Source organism: Manihot esculenta, chromosome 1 (assembly GCF_001659605.2).
Source record: "Manihot esculenta cultivar AM560-2 chromosome 1, M.esculenta_v8, whole genome shotgun sequence".
Lineage (NCBI taxonomy): Eukaryota > Viridiplantae > Streptophyta > Magnoliopsida > Malpighiales > Euphorbiaceae > Manihot > Manihot esculenta.
In genome coordinates, this window is record NC_035161.2 from 34,588,640 (window position 1) to 34,606,728 (window position 18,089).

The 18,089-nt window shown below is 31.9% G+C and overlaps 2 protein-coding genes across 2 annotated transcripts in view; both read left to right on the forward strand.

Annotated features, from left to right (window-relative positions):
• Positions 1–4,472, forward strand: part of LOC122724655 — a 30,320-nt gene extending 25,848 nt beyond the window's left edge. The window contains exons 6-9 of the mRNA XM_043960316.1: positions 2,570–2,733; positions 2,818–3,371; positions 3,510–3,582; positions 4,037–4,472. Coding sequence (XP_043816251.1) covers positions 2,570–2,733; positions 2,818–3,371; positions 3,510–3,582; positions 4,037–4,472 — 1,227 coding nt within the window. The remainder of the gene's footprint in view (positions 1–2,569; positions 2,734–2,817; positions 3,372–3,509; positions 3,583–4,036) is intronic.
• Positions 4,473–13,137: 8,665 nt separating this feature from the next.
• Positions 13,138–15,633, forward strand: LOC110619524 (omega-3 fatty acid desaturase, chloroplastic). The gene is made up of 8 exons (XM_021763036.2): positions 13,138–13,680; positions 13,773–13,862; positions 13,951–14,017; positions 14,102–14,194; positions 14,419–14,604; positions 14,694–14,774; positions 14,889–15,026; positions 15,133–15,633. The coding sequence occupies exons 1-8, from the start codon at positions 13,403–13,405 to the stop codon at positions 15,322–15,324; spliced, it is 1,125 nt and encodes a 374-aa protein (XP_021618728.1). The 5' UTR covers positions 13,138–13,402; the 3' UTR covers positions 15,325–15,633.
• Positions 15,634–18,089: the final 2,456 nt, after the last annotated feature.

Below are 18,089 nucleotides of genomic sequence, written 5' to 3' on the forward strand. Positions count from 1 at the left end.
AAGGGCATTTTGCTCGGGATTGTCCTCAGGTGACTTTTGCACCATCCTAGCAGATGAGTTCAGGCAGTGTAGTACAGCCAGCAGCTCCAGCCGTACCTCAGAGTAGTGGCAGAGGTAGAGGGAGAGGGGCAGCCTCTACTTCAGCAGCAGGTTCCCGAGGTGGAAATCTGGTAGCCCCAGCACGGATTTTCACTTTGACACAGGAGGAGGCTAACACGTCGAACACAGTGGTGTCAGGTAATCTCATCATTGGGTGTTCAGATGTGTATGCTTTGATGGATCCCGGTGCTTCTCATTCCTTTATTGCTTCGAGAGCCATAGAGAGGTTGGGTTTGATGATTTCTGAGTTAGAGTATCCTCTCTGGGTCAGTGGACCCAAGTGTGACCCATCAGTGGCAGTGTCAGTCTGTCGTTTCAGTCCAGTGTTCATAGAGGGTAGATGCCTTCCAGCTGACCTTGTGGTTCTAGACTTGACAGATTTTGATGTCATTCTAGGGATGGATTGGTTATCTGCATATGGTGCGACCTTGGACTGTAGAGAGAAGTTAGTTAGTCTCAGAGACCAGGATGGGTCAGAGTGTGTCTTCAGAGGAGACAGGAGGGGTACACCCAGAGGTTTGATTTCAGCCCTTCAGGCTCGTCGTTTGCTTAGGAGGGGTTGTCAGGGGTTTCTAGCTCATGTAAGAGAGCTAGATGGTCAGGTTAGGGAACCAACCACAGTACCAGTAGTCCGAGAGTTTCTAGATGTATTCCCAGACGAACTTCCAGGACTACTACCTGGTAGGGAGATAGAGTTTGAAATTGAATTGCTACCTGAGACCAGACCTATCTCTATTCCTCCCTACAGGATGGCGCCAGCAGAGTTAAAGGAGTTGAAAGAACAGTTGCAGGATTTGGTAGATAAGGGTTTCATCCGCCCTAGTACCTCACCTTAGGGTGCTCCAGTGCTCTTTGTCAGAAAGAAGGATGGATCCCTCAGACTTTGTATCGACTACAGACAGTTGAACAAGGTCACTACCAAGAACAGGTATCCTTTACCTCGGATTGATGATCTATTCGACCAGCTAGCTGGAGCAGGTTGTTTCTCGAAAATAGATCTGAGATCTGGATATCATCAGTTGAGAGTCAGAGAGGCAAATGTGCCAAAGACAACTTTCAGGACCAGATATGGGCATTATGAGTTCTTAGTGATGTCGTTCGGGTTGACTAATGCCCCTACAGCATTCATGGATCTCATGAACCGAGTGTTCAGCGAGTTTCTGGATCACTTTGTTATTGTTTTTATCGATGACATCTTAGTGTATTCCAGAGATGCAGAGGAGCATGTCCAGTATCTGCGGATAGTTCTGCAGACACTGAGAGAGCATGGTTTATATGCCAAGTTCTCGAAGTGTGAGTTTTGGTTGAGGAGCATTTCCTTCTTGGGACATGTGGTATCAGCAGAAGGGATTGAGGTAGACCCCAAGAAGATAGCGGCTGTAGCTAACTGGCCCAGACCCACCACAGTGACTGAGATTAAAAGCTTTCTGGGACTGGCAGGTTACTACAGGAGGTTGCATTGCATCGTTATTTGTTGATGTGGGTGAATGCTGAATGATCCAATAGTCACTGAGATAAGTTCAGGAGCCTTTGACTATGCCCTGGCAGGTATAGTAAAGTCCAGGAGCCTTTGACTACGCCCTGGCAATGGTAAGTACAGGTGTTATAGACACATATACATATATGAGACAGGAAATCCAGGTGCCTTTGACTACGCCCTGGTATGAGATACTGGGACTATTTGGTGACAGGTTTACCCTTGATGTGGATTGTCTGTGTTATGATGCATTCCATCAGGTCATGTTTTAATGATATGTTTTACTGTTCTACTCACTGGGCTATAGAGCTCATCCCACTCCCTTAACCCCAGTCTTGCAGGTTCAGTGTACAATGTACAGGGAAAATCCAGCAGAGTTCAGGAAAAGAGAAAAGTTGTGTAATAGTTAGTGGACATGTACTAGTAAAGAGATGTAACAGTTGTGTAAACAGTTAGAATTGTGCTTGACTTAGTGATGTTTATGTTGTAAATCTTTTATTATGTACATGATATGTATATGTATATATTTTACAGCGTATGTGTGAAACCAGGCTTAACAGGTATGAGTTAACCCATCTAGAGCAAGCTCTAGTCAGGGGTACAGAGTACAAAGTACAGAGTACAGAGTACAGAGTACAGAGTACAGAGTACAGAGATAGTGCATGCACAGATTAAGCCTTGGTTCAGAAAAGAATTTTTATTTTCACAGAAAATGTATGATCATGTATGAGATTTACAGGTACACAGAGAGTATAGCAGGTTTGCTACGGGTTCTGGCGGCCTTAAGCCGACCTGAATCCTAGCGCCAATGGTGGTCCATTTTGGGGTCGTTACAGCTTTTGGCTTAAAAATGGGGATCGGAATACAAAATTTTTTCATGCACAAATTAATGGTAGACGAAGAATGAACCGTATTACTAAATTAAAAGAGTCGTCAGGTACCTAGATTGAGGATGAGCAGAAATTTAAAAATCATGTTCTGCATTATTTCCAGTCTATTTTTTATGGTGGTTCTATGAATTGTGAATGGGTTTTTGAGTTGGCACTGGCCTTAATTAATGATGTCGATAATGTTGATCTTTGTGCTCCCTTTTCGAATGAGGAATTTAGAGCTGCTCTTTTTCAGATGCATCCAGACAAGGCACCGGGGCTGGATGGGTCAAATCCTGCATTTTACTAAAGATTTTAGCACTTAATTGGCAATGATGTTTCCGATGGTTGTTGCCTATGACTTCAACAAAGTACTTTTCCTTCTTCTCTTACTGAAACATTGATTGTTTTGATCCCTAAAGTGGATAGCCCTGAAACTGTTAAAGACTTTTGTCCAATTGCGTTATGTAATGTGTTATATAACATTGTGGCTAAAGCTTTGGCGAACAGATTTAAAAGGGTCCTTTCTATGATTACCTCTGAGAATCAGTCTGCCTTTATCCCTCATCGGTCGATTACCAATAATGTTATAATTGCGTTTGAAATGATTCACAATATGAAAATTAATAAGGGCATAAATGATGGTAATTATGCACTTAAAATTGATATTTCTAAGGCTTATGATATGGTACAGTGGGAGTTTCTAAAAGGCAAGTTGGAACAATTTAGTTTTTCTACTCAATGGATTAGGTGGTTGACTATATACTTTTCGAAAGTTTCTTACAATATCAATTTCAATGGTGATTGGATTGGTCCTATTGTGCCTGGTAGAGGTCTTCGACAGGGGATCCTATTTCCCCGTATCTCTATTTGGTGTGTGCGGAAGGCTTATCATTACTACTTAAAGATGCTGAATCTAGGGGCTGGTTGCAGGGCTGTAGGGCAGGTGTTACATGCTCAAAGATCTCATATTTATTTTTTACAAATGATTCTCTATTATTTATTAATGCTAGACCGAAAGAAGCAAATAATATTAAATATATTCTTAATACCTATGCATGCAGCTGCTTCTGGACAAGTGGTGAACTTTAACAAATCTAGCATTTTCTTCAGTCCCAATATGGTCTCCTCTGTAAGGTATAATATCAGTAATATCCTGGATGTTCATTCATTATTGAGTCATAGTGCCTACCTGGGGTTACCTTCTCTTATTGGGAGGAACAAAACAACAATTTTTGGTTTTTTGAAAGAAAGAATGTGGAAGAGGATTAATTCATGGAGCAGCAAATTCCTATTTAGAGCAGGCAGGGAGGTTCTCATAAAATCTATGTTGCAGGCTATACCTGCATATTGCATGAATATTTTTTTGATTTCTATTACTATTTTGAATGAATTGCATAGAATGGTCAATGGCGTTTGGTGGGAGGTAAAAGAGAAGGGCGAGGGGTATTAATTGGCTAGCGTGGGAGAGGATGTGTAGTAGGAAGAAGAAGGGAGGTATGGGGTTTCGGGACTTTAGGAGCTTTAATTTGTCTTTAATTGGCAAGCAACTGTGGAGGTTCTTAACAAATCCTAATACTCTTTGTTATAGAGTGTTTAAAGCAAAGTACTTCCCAAATGGTGATTTATTTTCCACCAATGTAAGTAATGGTACTGGCTTTGTTTGGAAAAACGTGATGACATCAAGGGAGTTGATTCGAAAGGGTACAAGGTGGAGGGTGGGCAATGGAGAGAAGATTTTAGTGGTTTTAGCTCCTTGGATTCCTAAGGAGGTTACCTTTTTTGCGGATGATGACCCCGATTTTATTGAACCACATTTGCGTGTTTATAATCTTTTTGAAGGCAATGGAAGAGTTTGGAACATTGCTCTTTTAATGAAGCTTTTTTCTTCAAGAGATATCAGGGCTAGTATTAGTATTCCTATTAGTATTACCAATAAGAAATATTCCTTCTTGTGGCACTTTGATAAAAGAGGTGAAGTCCGCATACTTCGTGTGTATGGACTTGCTAGGAAGATAATCTTTTAATGTGGGGGTGGGTTGTGGACTAGTTTATGGAATGTTTCGGTCCCTCCAAAAGTGAAGGATATCTGTTGAAGAGCTTGTAGAAATATATTGCCTATAAAGGATAACTTAAGGCAAATGGGTATGGATGTGGATGCTAAATGTCCTTGGTGCCATGAAGATGAAAGTGTCAATCATATTTTGTTGCATTGTCCTGTGTCCAAAGAAGTTTGGAGTTTAGGGGGAGTGGGAGATTTGCAGCCTAATGATAATTTTTTTAATTTTTTACTGCAGATTTTAAAATCTTAAAACAAGGTTCAAAAAACTTTTGTAATGGTTTGTGCATGGAGATTATGGTCAGCAAGGAATTTATTATTATGGAACCAGGTGCAAAATTCAACAGCTCACATCGTGAAAGTTGTCATGCATCATATCTTGGATTGGGAAGTTGCTCAACGAGCTGGTGCTTTGCATAGAAATATAACTGCTACTTTATATCAGGGTAGGAACTTGTTTTATTCTTCCAACCCTGCTCGTGATCCTGAAGCCATTCCTCTCTAAATTCGTGCGTCATCTTCAAGTTTGGACAATTTCAGTTGGCTTTGTCAAGTTGATGGAGTTTTGTTTCAAGTTCAAGATTTAATTGGCTACAGTTTTTTTGTGAAAAACTCTGAGAATATATTTCAATGTGGTGTTTCTGGTTTTTCGGAAGGTAATGGTACGCCGATAATTGTTGAAACTTTAGCTCTCCAATACTGTTTGCTCTTTGCGACAGAATTTTTGCTTTTTAATGACTGCGTTTTTATGGACTGTTTGTAAGTGGTTCAAGCTCTTCCGTCTCCACATTTAGACTTTTTTGAACTTAGTTTGATTTTGAATGATTGTAAATCTTTGTTAGACTCTAAAATTGATATTTCTGTTAGATGGGTTCGTCGGTATGCTACTTTACCTGTTCATACTTTGGCTAGAGAATCTATAAAATATGATCGTCTTTCTCTTTTGGATAATATCCCTCTTTGTTTAATGAAATTTTATTAATACAATTAGTAGTTTTACTTAAAAAAAAATCTATCTAATGGTTTAAATATAAAAAATTTAGAAAAAATTTAAAATTCAAAATTCACAAGCTTTTTAAAAACATAAAGTTGCTAAAAGAAAAAGGCGAATTTATATTATTTTATTTAATTATTATTAAAAAATAATTATTTTAATGAAATAATATTTTTTATATAACAAAAGTTATATTTTAAAATTTTATTTTACATTACAATATTATTTTTATTTATATGCATAGCTGGTCATTTTTCAAGGGATTCATATGTGACAACATCATTTGGAGATTTTTTAATTAAATTAAATTTTATTTATTTTTATTTTATTTTATTTTTATTTATTTATAGTTATTTTCATTTAATTATAATAAAAATATATAATTAAAATTATTATTTCTAATATTTATTCATGATAAATATTTTAAAAATTATTAATAAATTATCATTACAAATATAAAAAATATAATAATCTCATACAGAATCAATATAAAAATTAAAAAAAAAAATGAAATTTGCCAATCAAAGTCTTAAAAAAATTGTTTAAAATGTAATAATTAAATTATTAACTATTCATCAATGAAATTTTATAATTATTCTTATTTTTATAATTTTCAATAATTTAAAAATAAAAAAATTTTAAAATAATAATTATCAAAAGTAGTTTTTTTTTATATTATCCGAATAGAACAATTAAAAAATAAAATATTTTTAATAAATATTTATTTTATTTATAAAAATTCAATTTTCAACATAATTTAAAAGAAAAAAATGTTAAATCATTTATCAAAATAATCATCGACATTAATTTATTTTTTTAATTACATTAATTATAACACTATATTAATAATGAGTAAACGTACATCATTGTACATAATTATATTAATTATTATTATTATTTAAAATAAAATAAAATAATTTAATAATTAATTTAATTTGAACAATTCTTGCCACTTTCAAAATATTACAATTTAATATGAATTTGATTATAGCCAACCAATTAATTTTTATCTTTATATATCAAAATTAAATTTTTTATCATAATTTCTTCGAAAATTATGTCATATTAATTAATATAATTAAACTATTTAATAATTATTTAATATTGAATTATATTAATTATTTCACCTATTAGGATTTACTTTGGTCGTCAATTGGTACAAATTAAATTAGCTAAAACTTCAAAATGCACGTTTTATTTTATGCACAAAATTTCTGAATGAAAGCTAACCTTTAATAATAAAAAAAAAGTGGGGGTGAGTTATGAACTAGTTTGTGGAATGTTTTGGTCCCTCCAAAAGTGAAGGATATCTATTGAAGAGCTTGTAGAAATATATTACCTACAAGGGATAACTTAAGGCAAATGGGTATGGATGTGGATGCTAAATGTTCTTGGTGCCATAAGATGAAAGTGTCAATCATATTTTGTTGCATTGTCCTGTGTCCAAAGAAGTTTGGAGGCTAGGGAGAGTGGGAGATTTGCAGCCTAATGATAATTTTTTTAATTTTTTACTGCAGATTTTAAAATCCTAAGACAAGGTTCAAAAAACCTTTATGGTCTATGCATGGAGATTATGGTCAAAAAGGAACTCATTATTATGGAATCAGGTGTAAAATTCAGCAGCTCACCTTGTGGAATATGTCATGCATCATATCTTGGATTGGGAAGCTGCTCAACGTGCTGGTGCTTTGCATGGAAATACAACTGCTACTTTATATCAGGTTAGGAACTAGTTTTATTCTTCCAACCCTGCTCGTGATCCTGAAGCCATTCCTCTCTAAATTCGTGCGTCATCTTCATGCTTGGACAATTTCAGTTGGCTTTGTCAAGTTGATGGAGTTTTGTTTCAAGTTCAAGATTTAATTGGTTACGGTTTTTTTGTGGAAAACTCTGAGAGTATATTTCAATGTGGTGTTTCTGGTTTTTCGGAAGGTAATGGTACGCCGATAATTATTGAAACTTTAGCTCTCAAATACTGTTTGCTCTTTGCGACATAATTTTTGCTTTTTAATGACTGCATTTTTATGGACTGTTTACAAGTGGTTCAAACTCTTCAGTCTCCACATTTAGACTTTTTTGAACTTAGTTTGATTTTGAATGATTGTAAATCTTTGTTAGATTCTAAAATTGATATTTCTGTTAGATGGGTTCGTCGGTATGCTACTCTACCTGTTCATACTTTGGCTAGAGAATCTATTAAATATGACGGTCTCTCTTTGGGATAATATCTCTTTTTGTTTGATGAAATTTTATTACTAGAACTAGTAGTTTTACTTTAAAAAAACCTATGTAATGGTTTAAATGTTAAAATTCAAAATTCATAAGCTTTTTAAAAACATAAAGTTGCTAAAAGAAAAAGGCGAATTTATATTATTTTATTTAATTTTTATTAAAATATAATTATTTTAATGAAATAATAATTTTTTATATAACAAAAGTTATATTTTAAAATTTTATTTTACATTACAATATTATTTTTATTTATATGCATAGCTAGTCATTTTTCAAGGGATTCATATGTGACATCATTTGGAGATTTTTTAATTAAATTAAATTTTATTTATTTTTATTTTATTTTTATTTATTTATAGTTATTTTCATTTAATTATAATAAAAATATATAATTAAAATTATTATTTCTAATATTTATTCATGATAAATATTTTAAAAATTATTAATAAATTGTCATTATAAATATAAAAAAAATATAATAATCTCATACAGAATCAATATAAAAATAAAAAAAAATGAAATTTGCCAATCAAAGTCTTAAAAAAATTGTTTAAAATTTAATAATTAAATTATTAACTATTCATCAATGAAATTTTATAATTATTCTTATTTTTTATAATTTTCAATAATTTAAAAATAAAAAAATTTCAAAATAATAATTATCAAAAGTAGTTTTTTTTTATATAATCCGAATAGAACAATTAAAAAATAAAATATTTTTAATAAATATTTATTTTATTTATAAAAATTCAATTCTCAATATAATTTAAAAGAAAAAAAATGTTAAATCATTTATCAAAATAATCATCGATATTAATTTATTTTTTTTAATTATATTAATTATAACACTATATTAATAATGAGTAAAGCGTATATCATTGTACATAATTATATTAATTATTATTATTATTTAAAATAAAATAATTTAATTTAATAATTAATTTAATTTGAACAATCCTTGCCACTTTCAAAAGATTACAATTTAATATGAATTTGATTATAGCCAACCAATTAATTTTTATCTTTATATATCAAAATTAAATTTTTTAATCATAATTTCTTCGAAAATTATGTCATATTAATTAATATAATTACACTATTTAATAATTATTTAATATTGAATTATATTAATTATTTCACCTATTAGGATTTACTTTGGTCGTCAATCGGTACAAATTAAAATAGCTAAAACTTCAAATTATTTATTATATAAACTGATATTAATGTTAGTTTATGGTTGTTAATTTTATTTATTATATTTTAATTTTTTAATTAATAAAAATTTCTTAATTACGGATGCGTTGATACTACCTTATCTAATTGCATAATAATTTAAAATTCTCATTTTACATTATATTATGATTGCAATGCTCGATTTTCATTGTCTTATAAAGTCTATTTCACACTATGTTATGATAAAAATATAATTAAATAAATTTTACATATAAATATAAGTAATAATTATATTTAAAATTTTAATGAACTTAAACTTAAATATAAATAAACAACCAATCAAATTAAAAATTATTAAGTAATAATTAATTCATATTGGCATTTTAAGGTTTATCCCATTTTTGCCTTCTTTTTGGATTGAATCCAAAGTTTTAAGTGAGATCACAACTTTCTATATTTAATATATACGAAAATTTCAGAAGATTCATTGCAAAATCAATTTAGGAATTACTTTTATACTATATAGCTCATATTAGTTTTTATTTTATTTTTTTATAATTATACTTATTTTAATTAGTATTATTAAAGTTTAGCTATGAAATTAATCAAGTGGAGAGATGGATCAAATTTGGTCAGATAATTGTTTAATATATTTTAATTATAAATTCAGGTAAATTTACCGATTAAAATGAAATTCAATAAATCAATATTAACAAATATGGTTGAAATTGAAAAAGAAAACAAACAATTATCATTAAAAAAGAGAAAAATCAAATATTAAAATGGAGAAACCGAAACGAATGGGCAACTTGGAGAAGAGGCGGATGACACCTCACACCTCAACCTTGGCGCCGGCTGTGGTTTCCTTAATAATCAACACGTGCCTGACATGATTACCGTACGTGTTTGATTTTATATATATTATTTTAAAGACGTTTTTATTTTTAATTTTGGAAAAAAAGGAAAATATTTGAAAAGCATGCTAGTTTTGATTTCTGATTTTTAATTTCGAAAAAAAAAAAGGAAATATTTGAAGAGCCAGCCAGTTTTGATTGCTGATATTTCTAATTTTAATTTTGAAAAAGGAAAAAAAACACCTAATTAGGTACATCGTACAAAGAAATAAAAAGACACGTTTTCGAAAGAGAATCTATATATTTTTGTAACTGTTTTAATAATGATTCAATGTAAAAATATTTAATTGATTTTTTTTTGAAATTTAATTCATTTAACTTGTTTTTGAATTATACCTTAATGTTCAAATAAATTTAACTTATACTTTTAATTAGTAAATAGGTTAGTTTTTAAATTTTTTATTTTATTAATAAAATATTTATTCTGTTAAATTTATTATTAATTATAAAAATTAATTATACTTTTTTTTTGAAATGGAAAAATTAATTAAAATATTTTATTTAATGTATAAAATCTGAACCAAAATAGAAAAAAGAATTCTAAATCTATTTTTATAGGCAATTCTAAATCTATTTCCATAGGGTTGAATAAAACCCTTAACCACTAAATTTTTTAATTTTTAATTTATATCAAAATATTTATATTAAATATTTTATTCATTATATAAATTTTCAACCTTTAATTTAAATAAAAATTTGAAAATTAATTTATATACTAATTAAAAAGTATAAATTAAATTATTCGTTTTATTTTATTTAAAATTATAATGTAAATTGACCCTTAATTTATTATATGATCTGTGGTATGGTTTTGATTTATTTTTTTATTATTTTTTTGAATGGTCTATAAGATGGGCAACCATGACCGCGTCCATATTATTTCAAAACAGATTATTTTTTTCAAACCCTTTTTCTGTTTTTTTATTTGTCTTATAGCAAAATTTTAAATATATATATGCAGAGAGATCCAGAAAATTTAGGGAGCAGAGAACAGTACATATATTTTATTTTTTTAATGGGAAAATTACTTCTTAGTCCCTCAGATTTAACGTAATTAACACTTCTGTCCCTCTATTTTGGCGACCCAACACTTAAGTCCCTCACTTTCTCTTCTGTCCATTTAAACCGTTTGGTCAAAGAGTCAAAAGTGAGAGGTGATAATTTTTTCCAGAAATACCCTTATCTTAATGTTAAATTCCTTTTTTTTTTTTTCTCTTTCATGCTTTCTTCGGTTGCAGAAGAAGAAGAAGAAGAAGAAATTAACACTTCTGTCCCTCTATTTTGGCGACCCAACACTTAAATCCCTCACTTTCTCTTCTGTCCATTTAAACCGTTTGGTCAAAGAGTCAAAAGTGAGAGGTGATAATATTTTTTCCAGAAATACCCTTATCTTAATGTTAAATTCCTTTTTTTTTTTTTCTCTTTCATGCTTTCTTCGGTTGCAGAAGAAGAAGAAATTAACACTTCTGTCCCTCTATTTTGGCGACCCAACACTTAGGTCCCTCACTTTCTCTTCTGTCCATTTAAACCGTTTGGTCAAAGAGTCAAAAGAAGAAGAAGAAGAAGAAGTTGCAGAAGAAGAAGAAGTTGCAGAAGAAGAAGAAGTTGCAGAAGAAGAAGAAGAAGAAGAAGAAGAAGTTGCAGAAGAAGAAGAAGTTGCAGAAGAAGAAGAAGTTGCAGAAGAAGAAGAAGAAGAAGAAGAAGAAGTTGCAGAAGAAGAAGAAGTTGCAGAAGAAGAAGAAGTTGCAGAAGAAGAAGAAGTTGCAGAAGAAGAAGAAGAAGAAGAAGAAGAAGTTGCAGAAGAAGAAGAAGAAGAAGAAGAAGAAGAAGAAGTTGCAGAAGAAGAAGAAGAAGAAGAAGAAGAAGAAGTTGCAGAAGAAGAAGAAGAAGAAGAAGAAGAAGAAGTTGCAGAAGAAGAAGAAGAAGTTGCAGAAGAAGAAGAAGAAGAAGAAGAAGAAGAAGTTGCAGAAGAAGAAGAAGAAGTTGCAGAAGAAGAAGAAGAAGAAGAAGAAGAAGAAGAAGTTGCAGAAGAAGAAGAAGTTGCAGAAGAAGAAGAAGAAGAAGAAGAAGAAGTTGCAGAAGAAGAAGAAGAAGAAGTTGCAGAAGAAGAAGAAGAAGAAGAAGAAGAAGAAGTTGCAGAAGAAGAAGAAGAAGTTGCAGAAGAAGAAGAAGAAGTTGCAGAAGAAGAAGAAGAAGAAGTTGCAGAAGAAGAAGAAGTTGCAGAAGAAGAAGAAGTTGCAGAAGAAGAAGAAGAAGAAGTTGCAGAAGAAGAAGAAGAAGTTGCAGAAGAAGAAGAAGAAGAAGAAGAAGAAGAAGAAGAAGAAGAAGAAGAAGAAGAAGAAGAAGAAGAAGAAGAAGTTGCAGAAGAAGAAGAAGAAGTTGCAGAAGAAGAAGAAGAAGAAGAAGAAGGAGAAAGAAGAAGAAAAGAAGAAGTTGTAGAAAATGGTAGGAAGAAGAAGGAGAAGAAGAAGGAGGGGTATTTGGGTTTGGGTTTAGTGAGGGTTAATTTTGTCAATTCACGTGTCCCAAACGGCTATTTTGGATGGAAGGACTGCGAATTTGGATGGAAGAGAAAGTGAGGGACTTAAGTGTTGGGTCGCCAAAATAGAGAGACAGAAGTGTTAATTACGTTAAACCTGAAGGACTAAAAAATAATTTTCCCTTTTTTAATTTAATAGTATAAAATATTATTAATGAGATTAAATTTTAAAAAATATGTATTATATTAATTTAATTTAGTGTAATTTTATTTATTTCTTAAGTTTGAATAATACTTTATCAAAATTAAAATTATTATTTATTTTTAATCTAAGTACATTAAATAAGTAACTTAAATATTAAATTAATTTAAAAAATAAAATTAATAAATTTAATAAGCTATAGGGGCAAATTTAATAAATTTAGCGTGACAAAGTTAATAAATTTACTAAACTATGAGGGCAAATTTGAAAAATTGAGTGTGACAACACTAAAATACTTCATTTATACAGAAAGTATTTCAAGGACAAGTGGGGGCAAGTGCCCCATTGCCCCCACCGAACCCTAAATCCGCCCATGTGTGCTTGCGCTAAATTTGGTTGGAAATAAATGCATCAACTATAATTTTAGTTTGGTACAAGAATGGATTTAATAATTATAAAATTAAATATGTATACTAAAAATTCATATATAATGAATATATAAATTAAAATAAAGCTAATAAATTTGATATAATATTTACATAAAATTGAAAATTTAGAAGCAACTGAGCAATTCATCTTTTGACAAAATCAGCATCCGATTCTGCTGCTGTGGTTTCTAATTAAGAAGTCGAATACTCAGGTGACATTGAAATGCCAATGTGAATGCAAAAAATGTGCTTTTCATGTATGTGAATATTTCCAAGTTTTTTGTTTTCAAAGCCCTAGGCTTTGGCTCGCAACTTGGAGTCTCATACTTGGGGAAGAGCGTACACTGCAGCATTGCATTATAAATCTGGGCGCCTGCTGCCCTATTTTTTCTCCCCTATACTCCACCGCCTGCTCACTGTCCCCTCCATCTGTTTCCTTTTAAGCCTAAACCAATCTTGTCTTCTATTCCAATCTAATGAGCACCAAAGATTTCGTTAATGGCGTACATCCCATTGATGATTTCGACCCTAGAACTCCCCCTCCTTTCAAGATTGGTGAGATCCGAGCTGCCATTCCTAAGCACTGTTGGGTCAAGAATCCATGGAGTTCTTTCAGCTATGTTTTAAGGGACGTTGTTGTCATTTTCGCTCTTGCTGCAGCTGCACTCTACTTCAATTCTTGGCCTGTATTGCTGCTTTACTGGTTTGCTCAGGGGACAATGTTCTGGGCTATATTTGTTCTTGGCCATGACTGGTATTAACTACTACTTTTTTTCTGATTGCAAATCTTATTTCTTCTTGCTTGGCAATCTGCATTCAACTAATTGGCTTGTTATGGATCTGTAGTGGCCATGGAAGCTTTTCGGATAGTCCCTTGCTAAATAATGTGGTGGGGCATATCTTGCATTCTTCAATTCTTGTACCTTATCATGGATGGTGAGCTTTCCTGATTTGCTCTTTCTTTTTCTTTATGATTTTGTTGCTGTTACTATGCCTTAGCTCTAAACTCTGCATAATTTTGCAGGAGAATCAGCCACAGGACTCACCATCAGAACCATGGAAATGTGGAGAAGGATGAATCCTGGGTTCCGGCAAGTTTCATCATTTAACATCTTATTCACTTCTTGGTTTAAGCAAATATATAATGATTAGTGTCCTTTCTCTCTTTTTTTCAGTTGCCAGAGAAGATCTACAAGAAATTAGAATCAAGTACTCGGATTATGAGATACACTGTGCCTCTCCCGTTGCTTGCATACCCTTTATATCTGGTAAGAACATAATTACATGGAATGTCTAATGGTGTGCCGGAATCTGGACATTGTGGTGGTACTATCGGCCCGTGGTTCAGATGAATCTAAATAGATTGTGAAATTATAGATAAAACTTACTGGGATTAAGATTTAAAGCGTTCTGAATCATTTTGTTAGGGGAATATAGATTGGCTTTAATAGAAGGCTTAATGTTGTTTTTTGGGTGCTGAACTGCGCTGCAGTGGTGGAGAAGTCCAGGGAAAGAAGGTTCGCACTTTAATCCCTCCAGTAATTTGTTCGCCCCTGAAGAGAGGAAACAAGTGTTAACTTCAACCGTGTGTTGGACAATAATGCTTCTTCTACTCCTTTATTCAAGCTTCGTTTTTGGCCCCGTCCAAGTGATTAAGCTATACGGAGTTCCATATATCGTGAGTTACAATTAATGTTTCTGTGCGTCCGTTTTGGAATTTGGATTGCCTATCCTCTGAATATGACAATCTACTGTTACTTATTGCAGATTTTTGTCATGTGGCTGGACTTCGTTACATATCTGCATCACCATGGGCATGAGCAGAAACTTCCATGGTACAGGGGAGAGGTACTAATCTAACCAGTCTTTTTAAGTACATAATCCTATGAAAAGGAAATTTTGCCAGGTACAAGCAATCAGGGATTGTTTTCGTCACACCCCTGTGCATAAATATTTTGACAGGAATGGAATTATTTGCGTGGAGGGCTTACAACAGTTGATCGCGATTATGGATGGATCAACAACATCCACCATGATATTGGGACACATGTTATACATCATCTGTTTCCTCAGATCCCACACTATCATTTAATAGAAGCGGTAATCAAACTTTCTCTATTAATTTTATGCAAGAGAGAAGATTTTTCAATGTAAATAAAGACAATTGGGAGCAGAGTTTTTTATGATTTGATTCTCTGGAATGCAGACAAAGGCAGCTAAGCCAGTTCTTGGAAAGTATTATCGAGAGCCCAAGAAATCTGGGCCATTCCCATTTCACTTGTTCAAAAATCTAGTAAAAAGCTTTAGAGAAGATCACTATGTGAGTGACGTTGGAGGGGTTCTCTACTATCAGACCGATCCCAATTTTTATAAATCTGCTAAAAGCAAGTTAAACTGATTCTTTCTATTAGAGCATCGCCAAGAACAAGGAGATCACAGTTCGCCCCAAGTCATAATCACCATCTTCTTCAATGAAATTAGGCCTAAGCAATGGTCTTGTCATTGAAAGATTTGATCGTATGACTTCTTTTTGTTTTCTTTTGTGGGTTCAGTCTTGTGTTTTATTTCCTAAACAATTGGATCCTCTTCTAAGTAGAAGAGATGCTCTCAATAGGATACTTGTAGCATCTGTTGGAGGAAATTATAAAGTAATGGGGTTTGGTAATAATGTATGGTTATTTATTAAATGATGTCAGGCTTTTCCTGCTGAAATTGTAAGTTTGCGTCTTTTTTACGATGGAATCCCAAATTGTAAAATTTGCAGGGCAGAAATTCTGCTGCTGCAACCCATTGCTTTGCAGGCACGGCACATGATCAACTTGGACACCCACATGCCAGCTCCCTTCCAGTTACAGCTCATTTGCCCAAAGTTCCTTTATTCAAGGGAAGAACCTGGTTCTTGGGCAAATGAATAAAAATATGATTGAATCATTTTTATTAAAATTTTGTACTTTTTAAAAGATTTTAAAAAATGATTTTAAACTCAATCGAAATTAGACTCAAATTCAATTAAGGCGGATTTTTAATCCAGAGTTGATTTTATTTGTATAGAGGCTTGTCGAGCTAGGGTTCTAAGTTGGGTTGTTGCCGGTTAAAGGTAAAATTCTTTTTGGCTTTCCCAAAATCCTAGGTGTCTTGCTGTCTAATCATGTTCCCAAAATCTGTATGCCCTCCAATTTAAACCCTCGCAAGATTTACCAACATTTCCCAAATTTGTGGAGCCCATTGCAAGGGGAGAGGTGCCAGTCTGCCAGACCTTAGGCAACTTAGACCCACTGAAATTCTATTGAAATGCTAAGATTATCGGGCCATTCTTTCTCATTTCAATGTCGCATTGGAGTTTGAATCCCAGAGACACAAGCCCTAGTTACAAAGATTCCATGTTTTTCTGTTTCTTTTTTCTTTTTAAATCTTTAATTTTATTTTTTATCCATTGGGATGATTTTGTGCTTTTTTTATTTTTTTTTCTGAGATTGTGAGTATAATATGAGCGAAAGATAAGAAATTGCAAAAACTCGACTTGTCAGCCCGTGGTGAATGAACTATTCTCAAACTTTGCCGTAATTCAAGGACAGAGCCCGCTATTACCTACTCTTCCTTTTATTCTTTTCAGTTTTTCCCCACCTACCACAAGCACAAGCACATGTATCAAATCTCAACTTTTTTTTATTTTTTCCTTTTTACAACATCATCCTTCTAATTTATTTAATCATGAAATTAAGATTTATGACATCTTCCATTTGTTATAGAAAATTTAAAAACTAAAATTTATATTCTAAAATTACCCTTTTAAAAGACCCTAATTGCCCCCTTTTTTTTTTTCTCTCTCTCATGTCTTATTCATTTTGACTTTTTTTTTTTGACAAAAAATTAAATTTACCTCCAAATTATATGATGATATTAAAAATAATAAATTTAATTTTTTATTTTAAAAATATTTTAAATTATCTTTAAAAATATATATAAATACTATTGAATAAATTAAATAGAGAGCAACTCAAAATTTAAAATTCTAATAAATAATAATTTTATTTAGTCTTTTAATAATAATTTAGAGATAAATTAAGATTAAAAAATAAAATTTAATATTTTTAATGTCTCTCTGTATAGTTTACAGCTAAATTTAACCTTTTTGGCTTTTTTTCATTCTCTTATGTTTCTCTTTCCATTTTCTCTTACCGTCCGTTTCTTTCTCTCTTATAAATCTTGCTATATACACTATTATAAATTAAAAGGGAATTTAATTTCATTTAACTATAATTGATTTTGAGTTAAAATTTACACTAATTTAAAATATCATCAAATTAATACGTATTTATTGTATTACCTTCCATCTAATGTAGCATCTAGAATAATATTATGCCATTGATTAAATTTTAACCTTCTAATTCTTTTTTTATTTATCATTTTATTATACCAAATGTGAGAAAAATTAATGAGTTAATAGATATTTTTTAAAGGTAAAGAATGCATCATTAGTCATTAATCTTATCTTAATCCCATACCAAATCCTACCCTTAATTTCAATTTCATCTCAAAAATCACAAATAAGAAACCAACACACACAACCATAACTTATGAAAATAAGTAAACGATTCTTAATGTGAAAAAAATAAATAAAAATAATAAGAGCATCAAGCACAAAAGAAGACCCATCTATTAAAACTAGATGATCACCTTTCTCGCTTTGCAATTTGCATAGCAATATGCAAATAGGAGGCGGCTTCTGAATGGGGATAAACTTAATAACTTCGGCAAGCAGCAGACCAAGAGAATGTTTCGTTTCTCGACTGTAAAATAATCCAATATAAGTATGGAAGCAACATTTGCTTAGAGTATCTTCAGTAGAGACAGAGCCGCCGGCCACCTCAAACTGAAGTTCTAATGGGATGCACAAAATCTTCTTTTTCTTCTTGTTTTTGCTTTCCGCATCAGCAAGAAACGGGAAAAAAAATATTCTTTTTTCTTTAATTTAGTGCTCGCACCACTACTAAGAAAGTTGAACTAAAAGATGCATGATAAGTACCTTTTTCCTCAGTGCTCAACGATCTTCCCCATTCAAGAATCATGGAGACGGAGCCAATTAATATTCTCCTTTTGAGTGCCGAAAGTATTTTGCAGAACTCAAAAAGCTCATACGTCGGCAAAAATTGACACAACATT